This window comes from Cataglyphis hispanica, chromosome 12 (assembly GCF_021464435.1).
Source record: "Cataglyphis hispanica isolate Lineage 1 chromosome 12, ULB_Chis1_1.0, whole genome shotgun sequence".
Classification (NCBI taxonomy): Eukaryota; Metazoa; Arthropoda; class Insecta; order Hymenoptera; family Formicidae; genus Cataglyphis; species Cataglyphis hispanica.
Genome location: NC_065965.1, coordinates 732,553 through 752,865, shown reverse-complemented (window position 1 = coordinate 752,865; position 20,313 = coordinate 732,553). Strand labels below are relative to the sequence as shown.

General features: G+C 33.0%; 5 protein-coding genes across 6 annotated transcripts in view; 1 reads left to right on the top strand and 4 right to left on the bottom strand.

The window, feature by feature from the left end:
• The window catches only part of LOC126853390 (division abnormally delayed protein), a 52,297-nt gene extending 49,583 nt beyond the window's left edge, over positions 1-2,714 (bottom strand). Inside the window, exon 1 of the mRNA XM_050599084.1 lies at positions 1,693-2,714. Within this exon, the coding sequence (XP_050455041.1) occupies positions 1,693-1,924 (232 nt within the window). The 5' untranslated portion in view covers positions 1,925-2,714. The remainder of the gene's footprint in view (positions 1-1,692) is intronic.
• Positions 2,715-3,832: 1,118 nt separating this feature from the next.
• Positions 3,833-7,327, bottom strand: LOC126853549 (DNA replication licensing factor Mcm7). The gene is made up of 10 exons (XM_050599386.1): positions 7,167-7,327; positions 6,807-7,015; positions 6,455-6,612; positions 6,193-6,373; positions 5,924-6,061; positions 5,664-5,849; positions 5,374-5,587; positions 4,755-5,232; positions 4,498-4,649; positions 3,833-4,345 (listed from the first exon to the last, which is right to left on the bottom strand). The coding sequence occupies exons 1-10, from the start codon at positions 7,204-7,206 to the stop codon at positions 3,930-3,932; spliced, it is 2,172 nt and encodes a 723-aa protein (XP_050455343.1). The 5' UTR covers positions 7,207-7,327; the 3' UTR covers positions 3,833-3,929.
• A 214-nt stretch (positions 7,328-7,541) lies between these two features.
• LOC126853617 (bystin) lies at positions 7,542-9,298 on the top strand. The gene is made up of 3 exons (XM_050599469.1): positions 7,542-7,817; positions 7,921-8,849; positions 8,932-9,298. The coding sequence occupies exons 1-3, from the start codon at positions 7,677-7,679 to the stop codon at positions 9,155-9,157; spliced, it is 1,296 nt and encodes a 431-aa protein (XP_050455426.1). The 5' UTR covers positions 7,542-7,676; the 3' UTR covers positions 9,158-9,298.
• On the bottom strand, positions 9,299-14,788 carry LOC126853616 (putative sodium-coupled neutral amino acid transporter 10). 2 transcript variants are annotated; one of them, XM_050599468.1, is made up of 7 exons: positions 14,702-14,788; positions 13,370-13,938; positions 12,980-13,250; positions 12,722-12,858; positions 12,403-12,630; positions 12,113-12,311; positions 9,299-12,034 (listed from the first exon to the last, which is right to left on the bottom strand). In XM_050599468.1, exons 2-7 carry the CDS (start codon positions 13,850-13,852, stop codon positions 10,437-10,439), a joined length of 2,916 nt encoding a protein of 971 aa, XP_050455425.1. In that variant the 5' UTR covers positions 13,853-13,938; positions 14,702-14,788; the 3' UTR covers positions 9,299-10,436. The 2 variants fall into 2 exon arrangements, with proteins under 2 accessions (XP_050455425.1, XP_050455423.1); XM_050599466.1 differs by lacking the exon at positions 14,702-14,788 and adding an exon at positions 14,051-14,411.
• Positions 14,789-14,910: 122 nt separating this feature from the next.
• LOC126853562 (histone deacetylase HDAC1-like) lies at positions 14,911-20,168 on the bottom strand. Its single transcript, XM_050599407.1, has 9 exons — positions 19,964-20,168; positions 18,905-19,017; positions 18,655-18,772; positions 18,205-18,578; positions 17,963-18,110; positions 17,591-17,876; positions 17,282-17,510; positions 17,088-17,184; positions 14,911-16,997 (listed from the first exon to the last, which is right to left on the bottom strand). Exons 1-9 carry the CDS (start codon positions 20,025-20,027, stop codon positions 16,927-16,929), a joined length of 1,500 nt encoding a protein of 499 aa, XP_050455364.1. The 5' UTR covers positions 20,028-20,168; the 3' UTR covers positions 14,911-16,926.
• Between the last annotated feature and the right edge of the window lie 145 nt (positions 20,169-20,313).

Here is a 20,313-nt window from a genome sequence, read left to right as displayed (position 1 = left end):
ATTCCTCCTTTGTTAAATCTCCTCTCCTCTTCAAAGAGAATCAATCGCGCGACGACGATGTTAAAAAAAAAATTCTCGCCCGAATTTTTTTGAAGTATCTGAATGTGCAATTATGACGATATTTGTAATTTTAATTATTTATAATTATAATAATAATTTTAATTTTCGAGGACAAATCTTATAGACGGCAGTGTTTCGCATAATTAGTGAAATAAATACGAGAATGGCATTTGCTAATCGTCATTTTCAATCGTCATTTGCAAAAAATTGTAAATTCGCGCGTATGACAGGATACTTGAAATAATTTGAGCATAAATTTATTCGCGCAAAAATCATAATTTTTAATATAAAATATTGTTATTATATACTGAATGATGTCAATATCAATATTAATGATATTAGGTATTGAATATTAATTGCAATATTGAATATTAATTGCAATTTTAACAATCATTTGGAATCACACAGTATTAGTAAGTCTAATATGTGCGTCAAAATCAAGGAAAGATTATTAATATCAGTATTATAATAATAATAATAATAATAATAATAAATAAATAAATACACACACACACACATACATACACACCATATATATACATATAATAATGTATATAATAATAATAGAAGTATATATTATTAGTAATAATTATTATCGAGTTAGTAAAAAATTAATTATCCGATAAATTTAATTATTACGAGTAATTAGAAAATCAAAAATAATAGCTGACATTATCGATTCATAATAAAATAGTTTTAGAGAAAATTGAAACAAGATGAAAATTATGCAAGTTAGAAATTTGCACATTGCTTCCTCATCATTTTATTTCACTCACAAAGCTTAAGCTTCTTAAAGTAAGCGGGTTCTTAATTTTGGCTTCCTCATAGAGGAAGATATCTCAAAATTTGCGAAAGTTACAGCGTGTACAGACATTGATCAAAAAATTCAAGATTTTATAAAAACTGAATCTTTTCATCGATCCTCACCAAATTCAATATCAATCATCCTTTAATGATACTATTCATTTAAAGAAATTTAACCCGATATCTCAAAAATTGCGAAAGTTAGAGGTTATACAATGTACATACATACATACATACATACATACATCAGCAAAAAAAGTAACACCATTTTAACAAACAAAAACTGCGTAACTTTATGTTACAGCGAATATCACAAGTTCATCGATCAATTATGCGATTGTTTAAGAGGACTGAAGGCATTTGCGCTAACAATCTCAATTATTAAATCAAGTATTCATCAATTATGTATCTTGTTCAATCAACATCGTATCTATTCGACCGTTTTTTCTCCGTTTCTATATTTATCTCTCATAATATTCGCGTTTTCTCTCTTAGAGCAAAGTATGTGAGAGAAATGTCAGTTTCACCTGACTTCGATGTCGCTTTCCAACAGTACTCCCTGGAGGGACGAATTCATTCTTAAGAGTAAATTTCTTGCGTGAAAAATATGACAGAGATATAATAATAGAATACAAAATTAATACAATAATACAGTAGGAACTTTAGAACTCTTCGGGGGCGTCCAGAACTTCGATCGTTTTTTTTTTTTTGTTTTTTTTTAAATTTAAAAAATTGAGCGCCAACTTCACGCTGGTCAATAATACAGATTACAGATGGAGATGATGACAAGAGCGGCATAAATTCGAGTCGTGAGAAAAATTCACTTACCGTTCGAAGAGTCCTCAGAGGCTGGCACGAGCGTGATGTTCTTGGTATCGAAAAACGGCCTGATGAGATTGCAGTTGGCGACGATCTCGGTGCCGTTGTCGACGGACGTTGTCTTCAAGTGATGCAACGACTTCGCGTACACCGCCGAGCGTACACAGTGGCACCACACGAGGAAGATCGCGAGTAGAGTCGAAGGCGCGGAGAACGCGAGGGCTCGCGGTATTATTTTCATTTCGGCAAAATGGCTCCGGATGACGACAAACAGGAATATATATATATATATATATATATATATATATATATATATATAGAGAGAGAGAGAGAGAGAGAGAGAGAGAGAGAGAGGGAGAAAGAGAGAAGAAACCGCGCGAGGAAAATTCGCACACGATCGGAGAATATTTCGAACGCGAACGCTCTTGCGAGAGAATCTCGTTTCTCTCTCGCGCGTGCTTGGTTTCTCTCTTCTTCTTGCGTTCCTCTTCTTCTTCTTCTTCTTCTTCTTTTACGGATTCGTCCCCGGCGGAGTCATCCACCGTATCGGAACGCGATGATTGTTTGCCGAACGTCAGACGGCACGACGACGGCGACGAAAACGAGCGGCGGCAGTGCTGCGAGCACTCGGGGCATGCGGCGCGAACATTTGGTGCGTTCGCGAAACGGAGGAGGGGAAAGAGATGAAAAAAAAAAAGAGATGAAGGAGGAGAATAAGAGAGAGAGAGAGAGAGGAGAGGTCAGAGACGGCGATCAGCAGAGCGCGATCCAGGCGCGAATCACGTATATCCAGCGGTGCTCCCGGCACTTGCACGCTCGACCACTTTGCTCCTATCGCACTGTGTAACGCACATATGTGATTCTAGATATATATGCGTGTATATATATGTACATATATATATATATATATATGTGACGTATGTATATAATATATACGCACACGCGCGACCGCACATTCGTACACGTTTGACCGCACGCGTTGCGAGAGCGAAATGGGAGCGAGAGGAACGCGCGTCGACACTGACCTCCCCCGAGCGACTCGATGCGACTGAAGCGCCGGCCCGGAATCACCGGAATATATTCGACGTTCGACCCTACGCACGCGAACACAGCGCCCCCAACGGTCGATCCTGGACTTCTTGCATATGCATGAAATGTCGACTTACCGACATTCTTGCAACGATTTTATCTTTATCGATTGTTGATCAATCTGTCCTAAAGGAAAAACGGATACAATTTTTAAAGTGCGTCAAATTATTAATTTTATATATGTTATAGAAGTATATATATTCTCAATTATATACGAAAAAAAATAGGGAACACTTTTTATACTCTAAAAATTGGGTTTTTTTTTTTCGAACCGAAATTGAACTGAAATTCGACAAAAAATCATAGACAAAAAATTAAAAAAGATTTTGAAGCCTGAAGTTTTAATTTTAACACATTATCAATGTTTGTCACATTTTTATTTTTTGTCTTTCTTGTTCTGTACTTTAAAAAAAGAACATATTGTTTTGTTATTTAAAATTATGTATTTTTAACACTGCAGATCGACAAAAAAATTTTTCTTAAAAAATCCAATTCAAGTTTCATAAATTTTAACATTTTGGCAACAAAATACTTTTTTTAAAATTTCCTTATTTTTTTTTCTTAATTTTTTTAACCGAGTTACACGATTTTTGAAACTAACTCTGTATTTTTTGAAAAATGATATCAATATTCTACAAAAAAAATCATCGTAGACAAAAAATTAAATAAGCATTTTGAAGCTTGAAGTTCCAACTTTTAACATATTGTCGGTGGTTTTTAAAAATTTTTGTATCTTCCTTGTTTTGTGTTTAAAAAAAAAGTAACGTATTGTTTTATTCCTTAAAATTGCATATTATTGACAGCGTATTTTCGAAACTCGATAGAAAAATTTCTCTCAAAAAATTTAATTCAAATTCCATAAACTATAACATTTTGTCTACAAAACATTTTTTTATTTTTTGTTTACAATGATCTTTCTTCGAGTTTTAGCGGTTTAGAAATAATCCAGTTTTTAGAGTACAAAAATTGTTTCTTAATTTTTTTTAAAATAGTGTATAATATAATTAATACACATTTAATTTATTTAATTAAAAGTATGTGAGAAATGCTCTTAAACAAATAAATATTAATCATTTATTGTCAAGATCCTTTCAGGATATAAAAAAATACATCAGATTCTGCGGAAAATATCTTGTCTTTAAACACAAAAGTTTAAGTTATATAAAAGTAATCAATCTTCTGGTTTGATTGACCTGCCACACGTTCAACGCCTCGTATTCCTCAATGCATCTGTACACGGGATCGGGTTTAAATCCCTTACTCGTGCATCGCTCCAAAATATCTGACACTTTGACTGTCTTTTTATCGCCGGCAAGTTCCCGTATCAGGTGGAAAATTCTATTAATCGGATTCTGTTGAGTGTTATTTGTACGTTGTTCAGAATAGTTGATTGAATGCTTGGACATCTCAACCAATCTATTCGCTTCTGCAATGTCGTCCTTGTCGACCACATTCGATAATCGTAGTCGTGCTAACGCCGTTGACAATCGAAGAATAGCTAGTAGATTACGAGCGGAAGTAAACGTCTTGTCATGGCTGTTACGCGCTTCTTTTCGCATTTCCACATAAGAGTCTGCAACAATAAATTTTAAACAATTACGTATTTGTTGAATAAATTTAATTTAATATAAAATGATATAAATAACATCAATATTTTATATGTATAATAATTTAAGAGAAATAACGTTAAAGAAAACAAGATAATAACACACATTGCATACACACCTACAATATATTCCGTTAATTCTTCTGATACGATAGGTTCTTTTGTCTTACACAAATTTATATATTTTCTTATTAATTTCATATCTATAGCTTCCGTTTCAGTCGGAGGTTGCGAGCAATGTTGATGCACATATGTAATGTGTTGTGCTAATCTATGAAAGATTATTTGTATTTATTAGCAAAATACACAAACATCAAAATAATAATTAAATACAAAATTAGAAATAATTAAATTAAAAATATGTGAATATACTTACTTAAGATCGTTTCCTCGGTCTGCGCGATCCTGAATAAGCCACAATAAGTCAAATCGCGACAACAACGCGGCAGGCAATTGAATATTTTGTTCAACCGTTCTTTGCGGATTGTATCTACCGTACGCCGGATTGGCAGCAGCCAATATGGATACTCTAGCGTTCAAACGAGCCATTATGCCGGCTTTGGCAATAGATATAGTTTGTTGCTCCATCACCTCGTGAATTGCCGTTCTGTCCGCGTCTGCCATTTTATCGAACTCGTCGATGCAGCAAACTCCTTGATCCGCCAATACCAAAGCTCCACCCTCCAATGTCATTTGACCAGTTAGAGGATCCTTCATGATTGCAGCGGTTAAACCCACACCAGACGAGCCTCGCCCTGTAGTATACTGTGATCTTGAAGCTAATCGTGTGATATAAGATAATAATTGCGATTTCGCTACACCAGGATCTCCCATCAAGCAGATATTAATGTTGCCTAAAAAGAGTGAGAATAAGATTAGGTCATCATATTGTATCTAGGATATCTCAAATACTAAATAAAAAATGAATATAATATTGTTTTTAGATCAAATGTAATATACAAAAAGTTTCGTGATAATCAATTATATATCCTCACCTCGAATTTTAATGTCGCCTTTCTTTTTGTCTGTTCCACCAACGAGAAGTAAAAGTAATGCCTTTTTCACATCTTCGAGCCCGTAAATTTCTGGGGCTAAGGAACAAGCCAACTTGTTGTAAAAATCATCTTGCATTAACAAACTTAATTCTTGATCTGTTAATTCGGTGTTATTCTCGTCTACCGTATCTACGTTATTGAGACATACTATTTTCTGAAATTAAATTAAAAGTTTAATTTAATGAGTCAAAGAAAATCATATTGTAAAATTGAGTTATATCTATTCTTACATGTGCATCCAAATAAGTTTCACTGGAAAGCGCAGGCCCTGATTTAGCATGAAAACCTGTTTTCACAAAGGGCAAGAACACACCAGTAACAATAACGTGATCACCAGGCAAGCAATTTCTCGTTGTTTCACCTCGACAAAAGATAGTTAAGGATCGTGGTATGTGGCCAACCGGAACTTGTTCGCTCTGTAAAAAAAATTAATAGTATCTCAAGAAGAAATATATAAATGTTTGAACTTAAAATATTTAAATAAACTTACATGTTCCTGCAACTTCAGCTCTTGAAATTTGATAAACTTTGAACCTTTTGTCTGCAAGTATAATCTGCCACCAGATTTGTTCACGCGACATCCCTCACTCGGACATGTCCGTAATGGCATAAAACTTAAAGAATGTACCTATAATAATGAATTTTATGTATAACTCTTAATATCTTGTTTATTATATATAAAAATTATAAATTATTGCATTATACAATAACTATTACATATAAAAATATACAAATAAAATATAAAGTATAATTCTTTACCGGTTGGCTCACTTCTGAACCGCATTCATCGCATGTATATGTCGCTACAACAATCATTGGCTTAACTTCGGTAGTTTTAGTAACAATGCCTCTAACTGTCACCAACTTTCCAATCTTATCTGCCTTAATATCTCTTACTGAATATGCTTTTGCATCAGAAAAATCTTTAAAATACACTTCACTAAAAAAGAAATAATGCTTTCATCAGTCTTGATTACTTTTTACTTTAACAAAAAGCTAAATATAAAGTAAATTTCCTTACAAACGACGCATCAATTCGGGAGCATATTTAACTCTGGTTTCTTGAGCTTCGCCTCTATTACGAGCCTGTATTAATAATCGATGCTCCATATAAATATCCAATGAATCTTTAGGTAAAACAACTCTCTCTTTGAAATCAGGTAATATTTCTTGAACCAACTAAAATATATAAAAAAAAAATTCAAAGTTTGATTAATTTTTACAAATAATTATAAAATATATGTAAACTTATATATTTCATATTATTTGTAATAAATGAATTTTTATGATTTTATCTCTATGTGCCAAAGAAAATTTCTTACAGTGAACAGTTCTGAATATAGTAATATTTATGCAAGCAACATCATACATACATCCAAAACTAAATTAGTGTATCTTCGTGTATTATTAGCAACAGATGCAGCTAGTTCCTCATCAAATGATTGTACATCATCTAAATCGATCTCAAAGCTAATTTGTTCTCTGTGAGCTATCTTGGTCAGCTGCTGTCTGTATTTAAAAGTTTTATTTTCTGTATTATCATCCATTGCCACAAATTCCAAGAAAAAAGTCTTGAATTGTTCTGAAAAAATTATGCGTTTGATTTTGTGTTGATTCATTACTTAATATAAGCTAAGATTATTGAAAATAATTAATGACAAGTTATATAGACATATAAATATTTTCTTTTTCTCATAAAGTTGAAAAATTATATAAAAACATAAAAGTCTCACCTTTGTCTTTAATGTAGTCTCTCGCCACTTTGTTCGCCATGTTTTACAAATATTAATGGACACAATTTTATTTGAAATCGTTTTGCAATAAATATTCTTGTTTTTCAACTTGTATTATGGTTAAATAGGGCTATGGCTTCTGTGTTCTGTGTTTGCCTCCCTTTCCCGCGTAAATTAAAACCATAAATTATAAAGTACATTGGCGAGAACCTATAGAAATACTTCAAACGACAAACGTGAAATCTCCAAAGATTGGCTATCAAATTTTCGGGATATCAAAAATTCCCTAGTTGATAACCAATTGTGTTTTACCCATGTCTGTGACTTTTTTGCTGAAAAACTCTCTATATCTGACTCTCTTTATCGCCATCTATTCTTACTACGTAATCTATCTATGCATGCATCATTCAATCTGTAAACACGTGTTTTCTTAAAAAGACAGACACCGAAACTGCCCTCCCAATTTTTTAAAGAGACAGTTTATTCCTTGTTTGATAGTGTGCTAAAAAAATGGGTAAAGCCAAGAAAATCAAGGTTTCCAAAGGCGGAACTAAAGAGCCGAAAATAGGTTTGGCAGAACAAATAGAATTTGATAAGTCTGTGAAGTCTACAATCAGGCAAAAGATCAGGCATCGGGCTGACGATGAAGAAGTTAGTTCTCACATTTATCTCTTTAATATTATCTAATAATCCCTTAAAAACATTTTTTTGTTTTGCTTTGATTGTAATTAGTATAATTATTATTTCTTCCTAGTACGTAGCTCCTACTCTGGCAAAGAAGATCTTATCGCAAGCCAGGCAGCAGCAGCTAGAGATTGAAGAAGAGATTGGTCTGAGTAATCCTAAAGGCACCGAGAAGCCGACTGTAAAACTTGGCTCTGAGTTGAGCGATGTCGAGGATCAATCTAGCGATGATGAAGAATCATTGGATAATGTACACTATTACGAGAACATCGAAATCAATGAAGAAGATGAACGCGCGTTACAGATGTTCATGTCCAGAGATCCGATACCTACGAGAACGCTGGCCGACATAATAATGGAAAAATTGACGGAGAAAAGGACCGAAATCGAGACGCAATTTTCTGATGCTGGGACTATTCAGCTGCAAGACTTGGATCCACGAGTAAAGGCGATGTATGAGGGTGTCAGAGACGTTTTAGCAAAATATCGTAGCGGCAAACTACCAAAGGCTTTCAAAATCGTGCCTAGTTTAAAGAATTGGGAACAGATACTATACATTATGGATCCACCAAAATGGTCTGCCGCTGCCATGTATCAAGCAACAAGGATATTTGCTTCAAATTTAAAGGAAAAGATGGCCCAGAGGTTTTACAACCTGGTTCTGTTACCGCGCATTAGGGATGATCTGGCGGAATACAAAAGACTGAATTTCCACTTATACCAGGCGTTAAGGAAAGCATTATTCAAACCAGCCGGTTTCATGAAGGGAATCCTGCTACCGCTCTTAGAATCCGGCACGTGTACGCTCAGAGAGAGCGTCATCATCGGATCAGTAATCGCGAAGAATTCAATACCAATTTTACACTCCTCCGCAGCTATACTGAAAATCGCGGAGATGGATTACACAGGTGCAAACAGCATTTTCCTCAGGATATTCTTGGATAAAAAATACGCACTTCCATACAGAGTAGTGGATGGAGTGGTGTTTCATTTTCTTAGGTAAGATATGTAATAATAACGAATCTTTTATATGTAAACAGTAATATTAGAAATTGTATTTACATTAAATGTAATCTATCAGGTTTGAAAGAGACACCAGGGAATTACCAGTGTTATGGCATCAAGCACTCTTAACTTTTGTGCAACGATATAAAAGCGATATCAGTTCTGAGCAAAAGGAAGCTTTACTAGGACTACTGAGGAAACAGTCACACTATTCAATCACTCCCGAAATCAGGAGAGAATTGCAACACGCAAAATGCAGAGATGTAGAAATGACAGAACCCAAACCAGCACCAATATTATAGATACTTAATACAATATATGTATATATCAAAATATCTCTAAGTACTATTGTATAATTATTACCAAAAAAAAAATTTAGATTAAAATTTATTATCAATGTATTATCTTGGAAAACTGGGTAATATACATCCAAATAGTACAAATTCCAGTGTAAAAATACATTTTTATTTAACATTATCTACGTATCGATTCCTTAATAAACTAATATTTGTATCATTTTTTACAATCTGTAAATTTTAGAGAAGTTTATAATAGTTTAAAATAACATACATAATCGTCATTTTTTTAAACATTGCATTCATACAAGCACAGCACAAGTCATTTTACTATAAATATGTCTCACTCTTAAGGCATACACACATGAGGCAAAAATAGAGAAGTTTCTAGCACACACTTTAAACTTGATAATAATTTAATATTTTGTATGATATAAATAAATCATACATGTAAAATTTTTCGTAATAAGCGATTCGCGATTTATAAACAAACGCTTTGCCTAATATTATGCTATAAAGAATCATTTCAAGTAGGAAGTGGGCTAATAAGAACTGAACGCAATAAATAGGTGCTACTAAATTATGTAGAAATTTTTAATTACAATAAATGTATCGGTTTTTTCTCTGAACCCTCTTTAGCTCTCCAAGTGACAAAAAATTTATGTCTTAAACTTTCAGTTCCCATCATCATTGGCTTTCGTCTTTGATAGGTCTCCTAAGACTTACCAAACATAAAATAGGATTAAGACGAAAACACTTTGGTACTGCCTGTGGACAGAGATTGGGGGAAGGCCGTGAGGATGACCAACGTGGCGATGATATGTGCCGTGCGCGTAATCCTTCCTCAGGTCGTCATGAATGATGAATCGTCTTCGTCCAAATGGGGGCCCAGTTGAAATATTTGCGCCTATATCTGGACGGTATCTAGAGTTTCGGCATTCACTTTGGCCATCTGGCCCCGAGAGTGAAGGCTCAGCTACCTCCTATCAAATCTCGGTGGTCCGAACGAACAGGTGCGCGATTGTACGCGAGCATCATTCGAGCGGTGATCCAACATGACGATGGAAACTCAAGACATGAATTTTTTGTTATTTGGAGTTGTTAGAAAAATCCAAAAACATTATAATTATAGATTTCTACACAATTAAGTTGTACTTGGTTCTTATTAGCCCATTTTCTATTTGAATTTTTTTATATTTAATATATTAAAGTCTTTTCATTTTATTATTTGTAATATTATGCTGTATGAGAATTCTATTATTTTCAAATATCACTGGATATATCTTTATATCTCTACATTATTTTTAGGATTCAGAACTTTCAAATCTCTCTGTTTCACACTCGCATACTCCACATTAAGAACACTATGTGGATCCGTAGAAATCGTTTTTGTTATTTCCTGTTCAGACAAATAAACGTTCGTTTTAATCAGAGGTACTTCAGTTGTGCTCGATTTAGTTATTTTTTCATCTTCAAAATTTTTATCTTCATAATTCTTAAATAAATTTTCCTGTACTTTTAAGCAGGTTCCATGATCCACATCATTGACTTCTTTAATAACAGACTCGGATTTTTTAGTTAGTTGAGTGTTGAATTTTGTGTCATTTATATTTATTTCCACGTCGACGTCTCTCTTCTCACGTTCATTATTCTCCAGAATATCTCTATGTACAAGGAGAACCTCTGGTTCGTTTTTATTTGGGGGCAAAACAATCTTTTCTGATTTTGATTGATTCATTATTTTTAATGCTACAGGTACAGAATATTTCTCGTTGTATTTTCCTTGCAGTGCCTCTGACATATTCATAACTCCATTTGTAAGAGCCTCTCTCTTCTCTTCCTTCATTTGATGATTATCATTCTCTTTGGCAAGTCCCTCTTCCACAATAGATCTCTGTAAAGCTCCTTTTGATAAGATGTTCAAGATAGGACCCTTCATACTTTTCGAATCATTAAAATATATTCTCTCAACTTTCGTCTCGCCTCGTCTTTCTTTTTGTAATAATTTCTCGGGTATTTCGCTATCGATGACCATCTCTTTAATAAGATGAGATTTATCTGGTATTCCTGATATTTTCTGTAATGCTTCTATTTCGTTGCGAGAAATTTCCTGAAAGGTATCCAATTTTCTCTTGTTGCTTTCAGCTGCCACATTATTATTCTTGTCTTGAGATTGCTGTTTTTCATTGATTTTTATTTTATTTTTTTCTTCTATACTGATCTCTTTGTTTTCGACAACTTTTCCATCGTTTTCTCTCAAATCGGTTTTGATTTCCAACAAAGTATTCTCCTTGTCAATCTGTATCTTTTTCTCATTTTTCTTAAGTATCTCATCCTTTGCCATTCTTTGTTTTTCCCTCTCAAATTCTTGCTTTTGTTCCTTGATATCCTTTAAAATTTTCTTTTGTTCCTGCATCATCTGACGTTGCTCCAATTTATGCTTTTCCAGTGTTTTTCTAAGTTGCTCATGCCGTTCCACAGCTCTGGCATTAGCAACATCTCCATCAGCTGCTAATTCTGTTTCCTCCTTCTTTATCGCATCCAAATTAATAAGATTATCATTCTTCTGCAAATCCACAGATCGTTCCTTCTCTTCGATTATCTTTATCTTCTCTTCCGCTTTCAATGTAACGATTTCATCGATTTTAGCGTTATCAGTATTCACGGCAATCTGCAATTGAACGTTTAAATTCTCATTTAAGGTTTTAACTGTTCCAATTTCTATTTCTTTTATCTCTGGCACAAGAGTGTCTACTGCTGCTTTATCAGGTTTTTCGGTCACAATAACACGTTCAACAGGTATGGGCGGTTCTTGTCGAATGTCTTTCGCTTTCATATTTAATTTATCGAGAACATTAATCTCGGGCAATTTATTAATTTTGTCTATAATAAAATATAAAATAAAATCAGAGAATATATAAGTTAATAATGAGAGCAAAATATAAATTCATAAAAATATACCTTTTGCTCTGGGAATGAGTTCCAAACTATTAGGAATATCAGGAATAATATGTATATCGTTCCTAATTATGTTTAATGGTAGATTGATTTGACCGAGCGGCTTATTCGTTATTGTTAATTTTGTATTTGATTCTTCCATCGCGTATAGATTGGCGTACGTACCGAGCACCATAATCCAAACGCCGATAATTAAAATGCCCTGTAGACAATAAAGATATATATATATATATATATAACATAGAGAAAATTACAAGAAAAATAAAAAGAATTACCGATAAATTTAACTTTACCTGTGCTACTAGTCTTTCATTAGTGTTTTTACTGTTTATAGATATAAAGAATACTGCTGGAAATATTAAGCAGATCATTACACCGATCGTCGATCCCACGATACCAAGAACAAACTCTATATTTGGCACTAGAATACCGATTGTAAGAGAAATGCTGACTATTGCGACAGTGAGACATCGAAATCTGAATTCTGATAAATAATTGATAGACGGCTCGTGGGTATATACCTAATATACAACAATAAAAAATGTATAGATTAAGAATTAGAGTAATAATATATTTGATTTAAAAATTTTTTTTTGAAAAGCACATACATACCCGGCGAAATAAAAGAGAATTCAAGCTCGCACGACATGGAAAAATGACTAGAGGGAAACTGAATGCAACCGAAAATACGAATCCTAGTTTAATCAGTTCGGATGTTATGCTAGGCTCGAAGCTTAGTAAAATATTTCCTGCAATATATAAAAATAATAAGAGCAACTGTGCTTAAGAACAACAGAATAATAATGACAGTGATAATGCGACAATCATCGTTTATTGTAAAATACATGCGTAACAGTTCTGTTAAATTACCTGTGAATGATTGAGTACAGAAAGCAATGTAACCAAACAAGCCAACACACATATATACAAGAGTACATATATTTAATGCTCCTCGTACAACATCGTTCATCTTTTCTAAGGACACATTTGGAATGGTTTCATATATTTCAAACAATTGAGTTTGACAGAAGAGAGCCATGGAGAATATTGGCAGGCACTGAAGAATACCAGCTGGTCTCCAATAGTTAACACTGTCAAACCAATCTCCCGCAAAGATATGTAGGGCAGACTCACCTATTATCTATCAAGAAAATGAGAAAGTATAGCATGTATAACTATTACTTATATATTTTGGATGATAATTATATTATATATGAACAACAATATTTTTATGAACACATACTACAAGTTATATTATACCTTTAATACGAGACAGAGATAAAAGACAATAGTAGCAGTGCAAATGCTGGATAGACTATCGATATTTCGAAGCAATCCAAGAGGTAAAACTATGAAAACTCCAGTAAAAATCAGCAAACTGGTGCGTATTTCTCCTGGGGTTCTGTCCATCATCTTGCTGATTATCTGTGGTCCCAGATCGCCAACAACGACAAAATAGGCAATGCATGTGCCCAGCATAAAACCAATGATTAAAAGCTCTGCAAGGAATTTGCCCATGTGGCCAAATGTGTGAAAAGCAAGTAGTTCAAAGTTTCGTCTTCTCGATATTACAGCTGACTTGATGAGGAAGTGACATGCCAGTCGTGACAAGGTACTACACAGAAGTAACACCAAAACAGCTAATATAATGCCACATTGCTTGAAACAGAAAGGCATCGCCAGGACACTGACACCTATGACGCTGTTGGCGAGAGTCATCACATGCGACATTTGGGAAATCATTGTCAAAGTCTCTGATTGAAGTTTAAAGTTGTAAATTTTCTCTTATATTCGACGTAGTGTAAAATTTCTTCGAGTTTCACATCTCTCTGCAAGCGAATACAATCAGTTATCAAGAGTCATTCAGAAAAGGTCATCTTAAACAATAATATTAATTTTCCTGAAAAAAAAATGTTTTGAATAATAGATGTGTTGCCTTACTCTTTTCGTAAAGTATTTCGTATAAAAATTGTTTTCACATGCGAATAATCGCAGCATAAATTAATTAAAGAAATATGTGTTATTCTCGTGAATGATAAGGTTGGAATGGTCGAGTCGCCGATGAGGGAATGCCATGCGCTTCGCGCTAAAAGTTTTGTCATCTTCAGCAAATTACATTTTGCGATAACGCGGACGTTTGGATAATACATTGGAGATGAGGAATCATCGAAACGCCTGCCAGCTTATCAAAACTGTCCATCTTGGATTTCGGTATCGAAATCAATTGAAATGATGGTTGATGGTACAACGCGTATTAATGCAAAGTTCGTTCTTTGTAGCTGAACTTCTTGCACTTTTTGTTTTTTTCCTCTTCCTCTCCAAAATTTTTAAATATATTGCTATCTTATTTTTACAAACTAGTAAGGAAGTTTAGTTATAAAAAATAAATCTATATACAATAAAATCTCCTTATGTATATAAATTTGATTAAAATACCTTATAATAATCAAAAATGTTTTATATTGATTATCCGCAAAAAATTGTCTAAATGCTTTAAACTTTGTTTTCTTCATTCATTTAGTAATAATGCTATATAAATTCCATTTTCTTTTGTATAAATATAGATAATTATAACAATACATATTAACTTACCTAAGAGATTCTTATGCATCTAATTTCTATTGTCCACCAGATCAAGAATTATTTACTTCTGTTCTCTCCCCAGAGAGGATATCAAAATAAAGCATTTTTTTTATTTATGTAATTTTTTTTCTAAAAAGATTATTAAAACTTGTCATTTTTTAATCTTAGATTGTACACAATCTTTCTGGATTTGTAGAAGAATGTAGACTCCACAAAACTACACATAGAGAGATATTTTTTATTTTTTTTTATTATAAATATTTAAAAACGGCCATTTATATATGTACTTTTTATGCATGAACATATATATATATATATATATATATATATATATATATATATATGTATGTATTTCTTGATCTATATCTCGAATAGACTTATACAAGATGTATAATACATCATTTTGAATTTATTTTTATGTGCATGATAAGTATTGACCAATTATTACAATTATTATGGATGTGTAAAAGCAATGATGGTCTGATCTAATCGAATATTAGAAAGAATATCAAAGAATATCAATGTAAATTTTATATACATAAAATTGTCAATGCATAATTTTTGTCTCCACGCGAAAAGCTAGTGAAAATAACTGTGGGAATGTACAATCTGAAGAAAGAATTTGCGCTAAAATATTTCTTATTGCATAAAGATCGTGAATGCAGACTCGACTTTTGCCCAATAGCAATATCTAGTTTTTGTTGCAAAAATCGATCCAGATGTCACGAATAATTTTTATATCTCTTAAATTAGTTATTCTTGCTCAATATATATTTAAGATTCTACAGCTATGCTCTAAATGGATATATACATACATACATATCTATATATATATTATATATATATATCTATATATATATTATATATATATACATATATATGTATATATACTGCTTATTACTCGTACTTTCTTCCCGATGGTTTTATTTCTCTCATGCATTACTCAAAAATATCAACGGAATATCATTTTTCTCTTTCATTTTAAATACCCCTCTAGTTTATTTAGATTAATCAAGATTTGGGAATTGATCTATTTATGATAGTATAAAAAATTGAGACATGTGACTTGATAATTATGAAGTTATATATACAAATCAAATGCAATATGAATGATGTAAAAAAATGTAAATTTTTAGTTCTATCAAATTGTGGATATTTCTTACATAGCTTTAATTCTCTGAAGTGTTACAATATGTTACAAGTTAAAAATATTCTCTGCAATTCGCCAGATAAACTAGAGAAGTGACCAAAGTAATATAGATATTCACGTGTCTCTTGAGTAATGTAAGATAAAATATACTTTACATTTTTCAAAAAGAATATATACTATTCCAGTATCGTTATTGCATGCAAGAGATATTTGCTTTAAGATTAATTTCTGTATATGTACACAGGAATAGGAAGCAAACAAATTCATTTGACCTATTTCAAAAAAGCAATCTATTAAAATTTAGTCTAAGTGCTATCCTTCTATAGTGCATATAAATTGCACATTGTTCTTCATCAAACAGATCAATTACTCGCGCGCAATGAGTAAGAAAATTTACAAACTTATACCAAACGCATGAATAAGATACATGCGGTTAGTATGTGTGTATGTATCGAATTTGATTGTAGAACGATAAAATTTTGGTATAATCTATTTTTAAACCGGTCATCAATATCTTACAATCTGATTTTAAAATCTATGAAACTAATGCGTGCTTATAAAAATAAAATAAATATCTATAGGTGATCTATGAAGGATATTTCGTACGAGAATTGACTGATTTACATTACACTTCAGGTCATAAGCTGTAAACAAAATATGTATAAAAAGAATTATGGTCAGATTATAAAATCCTAACAAATCGATTGAGACATCATTCCGCCCAAACATCGATATTTTTAATCATTTTTGTGCGGTATTTTCCATCACTTTTCATTGGAGAACGTTCAAAAATATGTTTCCGAATTTTTAATTATCTATGCTTTTGTTCTAAACTACACGCTCATACGTGTCCATTTCATGAGATTTCCATAAATAGTGTGAAAGATGGTATCTGATATTGCTAAAAGTCTAAACATTTTCGAGTTTTAATAACAGAAATATAAATTTTGAATTATGGAACGAGATAAAAGTAGCTTTGACATCTATGTCATGTGCTACCATCATTTAAGTTACTTAAACTTATGTGTATTTAATTTAAATAAAGATTTTTCCATCTTTTCAGATGCTCCGGGGCAATCATCTATCAGGGATTCGCTCCGCCGTCCTTCTTCGCCTCCTCATTTGTAGAATTTGTTTTTTCGTCTTTTTCATTTTCTAAATAAAAAAATTTTAATAATTATTAATTTTTTTGTCTAATATTAATTTAAAAATATAGGGAAAACAGTAATATTCAAATCCGACTACCTTTCGGCTCCGATTTTATATCTTCTTCCTTCTTTATATCAGCATCAATGGCATCCTGACCTTTTTCCAAACGCGGTCGCTTTCTATCTCTAGATCCCTTTAATACAAAAAAAAAAAGAAATGTAAAAATACATATATGCTACATTTTCTTATTGCATATAATAAACATCATCAAACAATCAAACTCCTCATACCTTATATGATCTATTATCTCTTCGTGCACCTTCTCCTTCATCTTCGCTGTCGGTATACTCATTTTCATGTTGTATTCTCTTGTCCAAATCGCGTTGAGGTAATCTGTCATCCGGGTTTACCTTCTCTTCAGCTTCCGAATCCTCGATGACAGCACCATCCTCTGGAATTGCTTGAACTTGGACACCAGGTGCATGAGGTAGCATTCTTAAGTTTTCAAACAGTCTTGTTCTACAATTAAACACAGTTATAGAATTAATTTGCTTATAATATAAAGGTCAGGATATGTATAGAATTGCAAATTTGCTTACTTTATTTTCTCGAGATATTCGGGAGTGTTTTGATTAGCCATATTTGAAGGACTGATATGCAGCTTAAAGTCAGGACCAAAATATTCAAAGTAATCATTATATGGAAGTTCATTCGCGATTTCAGACCCTAGAGCTACAGATGTCTCATAGGTCCAACATCTGGACACATTTCTAATTGTATAACCACCACCTCCCACCATTAAGAATGGCAAATTATACTTTTTCACGAATTCCACACATTTACCATGACCCCTTACAGTCAAGTTAAAACATCCCAATCGATCTCCTGTATAAAATTAATATTTATATTAATATTTATATTATAAATTTTGTACTTTTATTATGATAACAATTTCTTTTAAGAAATCTCACCCGTCAATGAGTCGGCACCACATTGCAAAACGACAGCAGAAGGTTGAAAAGTTTCCATTACTTTTGAAATAATAGGGACAAATATAGATTCATAACTTTCATCATCCATGCCATCTCTCAAAGGTATATTAACTGCATAATACTTTCCCTGTTGGTGACAAAAAGAGATCATCATATATGACAATTAATTATTGCAGGTAAATAAAATTATAAGTAAACAATTTAAGTTTTGACAATCTTACCTTCCCTGCTCCGATATCGCGAAGATCTCCAGTTCCAGGGAAGTATTCGCCATATTTATGAAATGAGACTGTCATTACTCTATCTGTTGTATAAAAAGCTTCTTCCACACCATCGCCATGATGAACATCGATATCAATGTACAAAACTCTTTGATGATATTTTAGCAGTTCCAAAATTCCAAGTACAATGTCATTCACGTAACAGAAACCTGACGCTTCGCTCTTTTTCGCGTGATGCAAGCCACCGCCCCAATTGATACAGATTTCCGAGGCTTGTTTGTTGAGTTTTACAGCGGCAGCGACAGATCCACCAGCTGATAATTGACAAAACTCGTACAAACCATCAAAAACAGGGCAATCTTCTCCTACATTAACTATTATAAAAAGGAAAAAAAATATTAAAATGTTTTTAATTTTAATAATATAACTTATTCAACAATAATGTCTTACATCGTTGCATTTGCTTGTTATATTCGGACATATTGTCTGGTCTTATAGATCTCAGAAATCTGATGTACTCATCGCTATGAAATTTTGTCATTTCATCTGCTGTGGCTTTATGAGGTCGCTAAATATAAAAATAAAGTATAATTACTTTACAATTCTTTCATATGTTCAATAATATAATAAAATATAATTATAATTATAACAAAAGTGTTTCTTGCATAAAAGAAATATAATCTCTTAACAAAATTCTTACATATATCTCCATCTTTCTATAAAGACCATAATTCAGAAGTAGATTGTGTGTCATCCTTATACGATGTGGCTTCATAGGATGTCCTTGACCATAATAATAATTTCCAATATCACCTAATTGAAAAAACGTAACATAAATAAGTTAATAAAGTATTTAAAAAGTGTAAAAAAATGTTAAAATATAGTTATCATTGAACGGCACGTATAACAGACGGACTACGATGGCGTGGGGTACACTTGAGAATCTCTCGACGTTATTCTACAAAAACTATATTAACATCCACTATATTCGCTGAAATACAGATTTTCGGCAAAAATATTTTCGGTGAGCGTAAATTATATTTGGAAAATGACTTAACGTGGTTCACATTAGTCAATAATCTCATAAAATGCCGCAATATTTTTAACAACTTAACCTATAGTCATTTCACTCTCGGACTTCGTTTTCATTTCTGTGACAAAACATTGTTTGATAATAATGAAAATTACGGTTTTTAATATAATGTACATAATCATCATATTGGGATATATATTAAAAAATCCATGACTAGTCCAAAATGTCCAATACTGTACAATTCAGTTAATCATAAAAAATTTATCGCTATAAAATTATGCAGTAATTAATTACAATCTTGAAGAGACAAAAATAATTACAAATCATTAATCGTAGTAAGCGATATTGTTTCAAAAATAGGCGAAGATTCTCGAGTATACGGATTTATAGTGGCTATGCATATATATAAGTATGGCCGACGCATTGCTTTGCTTGGCTACGGTCGCACGAAAAAGCAGCTAAGAATCTCTCGGCTTAACGTCGTGAAAATCATATTATCTACTACGAGGGGCATGCAAATTTCGATGAATCGCGCGTCAACAGTCGCGCTTCAATGTCTTTAATCATCGGCGAAGCGCAGATGGATCGACGAACGGTCGGATGTCGAGCTGGATCGCTTGAATTAAACGCGGTAAGCGCGAATGGCGCAAACACATTTTGACAAGCTTCTCGTGCGTGTGTGTGTATGTACGATATCGTCGTGAATATTTTTCTGGGATAACTTACTGTCATAATAGTAGCAAACACGTTTCCTGCTATGCGGCTGCATGGACATTTTTATGGGATCCATTATGGATTAAATCGACAAAACACTATGAACGGAATTAAACCAGGATCGCGGAGTGATCGCCGCTCTCACCAACGGGATACAGCGTCATTAACCGACCGCACGCGCACGCGCCTCGCACTCGCATGCGAGTTGCAAGCTTGTCGCGAAGGTAGCGCTGTAAAATGATGCTATTTCGATCATAGACATTATATTCCCGAGAACGGAAATCTGGCGCGCAAAATCATAAATGTAAAAAAAAAAAAAAAAACTAGATTACATCAACTCGTCGCAAAACTCTTGATGATTG

Excerpts from the sequence above, each read along its gene's own strand:
- LOC126853616 (XM_050599468.1), bottom strand. The coding sequence starts at position 13,852 with ATGATTTCCCAAATGTCGCATGTGATGACTCTCGCCAACAGCGTCATA. Across the intron at positions 12,859-12,979 it reads CTGTACTCAATCATTCACAG|GAAATATTTTACTAAGCTTC; the intron begins GTAATTTAACAG and ends TATATATTGCAG. Across the intron at positions 12,312-12,402 it reads ATGAAAGACTAGTAGCACAG|GGCATTTTAATTATCGGCGT; the intron begins GTAAAGTTAAAT and ends TATTGTCTACAG.
- LOC126853562 (XM_050599407.1), bottom strand. The coding sequence starts at position 20,027 with ATGGATCCCATAAAAATGTCCATGCAGCCGCATAGCAGGAAACGTGTT. Across the intron at positions 17,511-17,590 it reads GAATATCTCGAGAAAATAAA|AACAAGACTGTTTGAAAACT; the intron begins GTAAGCAAATTT and ends GTTTAATTGTAG. Across the intron at positions 16,998-17,087 it reads TATAAAATCGGAGCCGAAAG|AAAATGAAAAAGACGAAAAA; the intron begins GTAGTCGGATTT and ends TTTTTTATTTAG.
- LOC126853549 (XM_050599386.1), bottom strand. The coding sequence starts at position 7,206 with ATGGCGAACAAAGTGGCGAGAGACTACATTAAAGACAAAG. Across the intron at positions 7,016-7,166 it reads AGACTACATTAAAGACAAAG|AACAATTCAAGACTTTTTTC; the intron begins GTGAGACTTTTA and ends TAATTTTTTCAG. Across the intron at positions 6,613-6,806 it reads ACACTAATTTAGTTTTGGAT|TTGGTTCAAGAAATATTACC; the intron begins GTATGTATGATG and ends TATATATTTTAG.
- LOC126853617 (XM_050599469.1), top strand. The coding sequence starts at position 7,677 with ATGGGTAAAGCCAAGAAAATCAAGGTTTCCAAAGGCGGAACTAAAGAG. Across the intron at positions 7,818-7,920 it reads ATCGGGCTGACGATGAAGAA|TACGTAGCTCCTACTCTGGC; the intron begins GTTAGTTCTCAC and ends ATTTCTTCCTAG. Across the intron at positions 8,850-8,931 it reads GTGGTGTTTCATTTTCTTAG|GTTTGAAAGAGACACCAGGG; the intron begins GTAAGATATGTA and ends GTAATCTATCAG.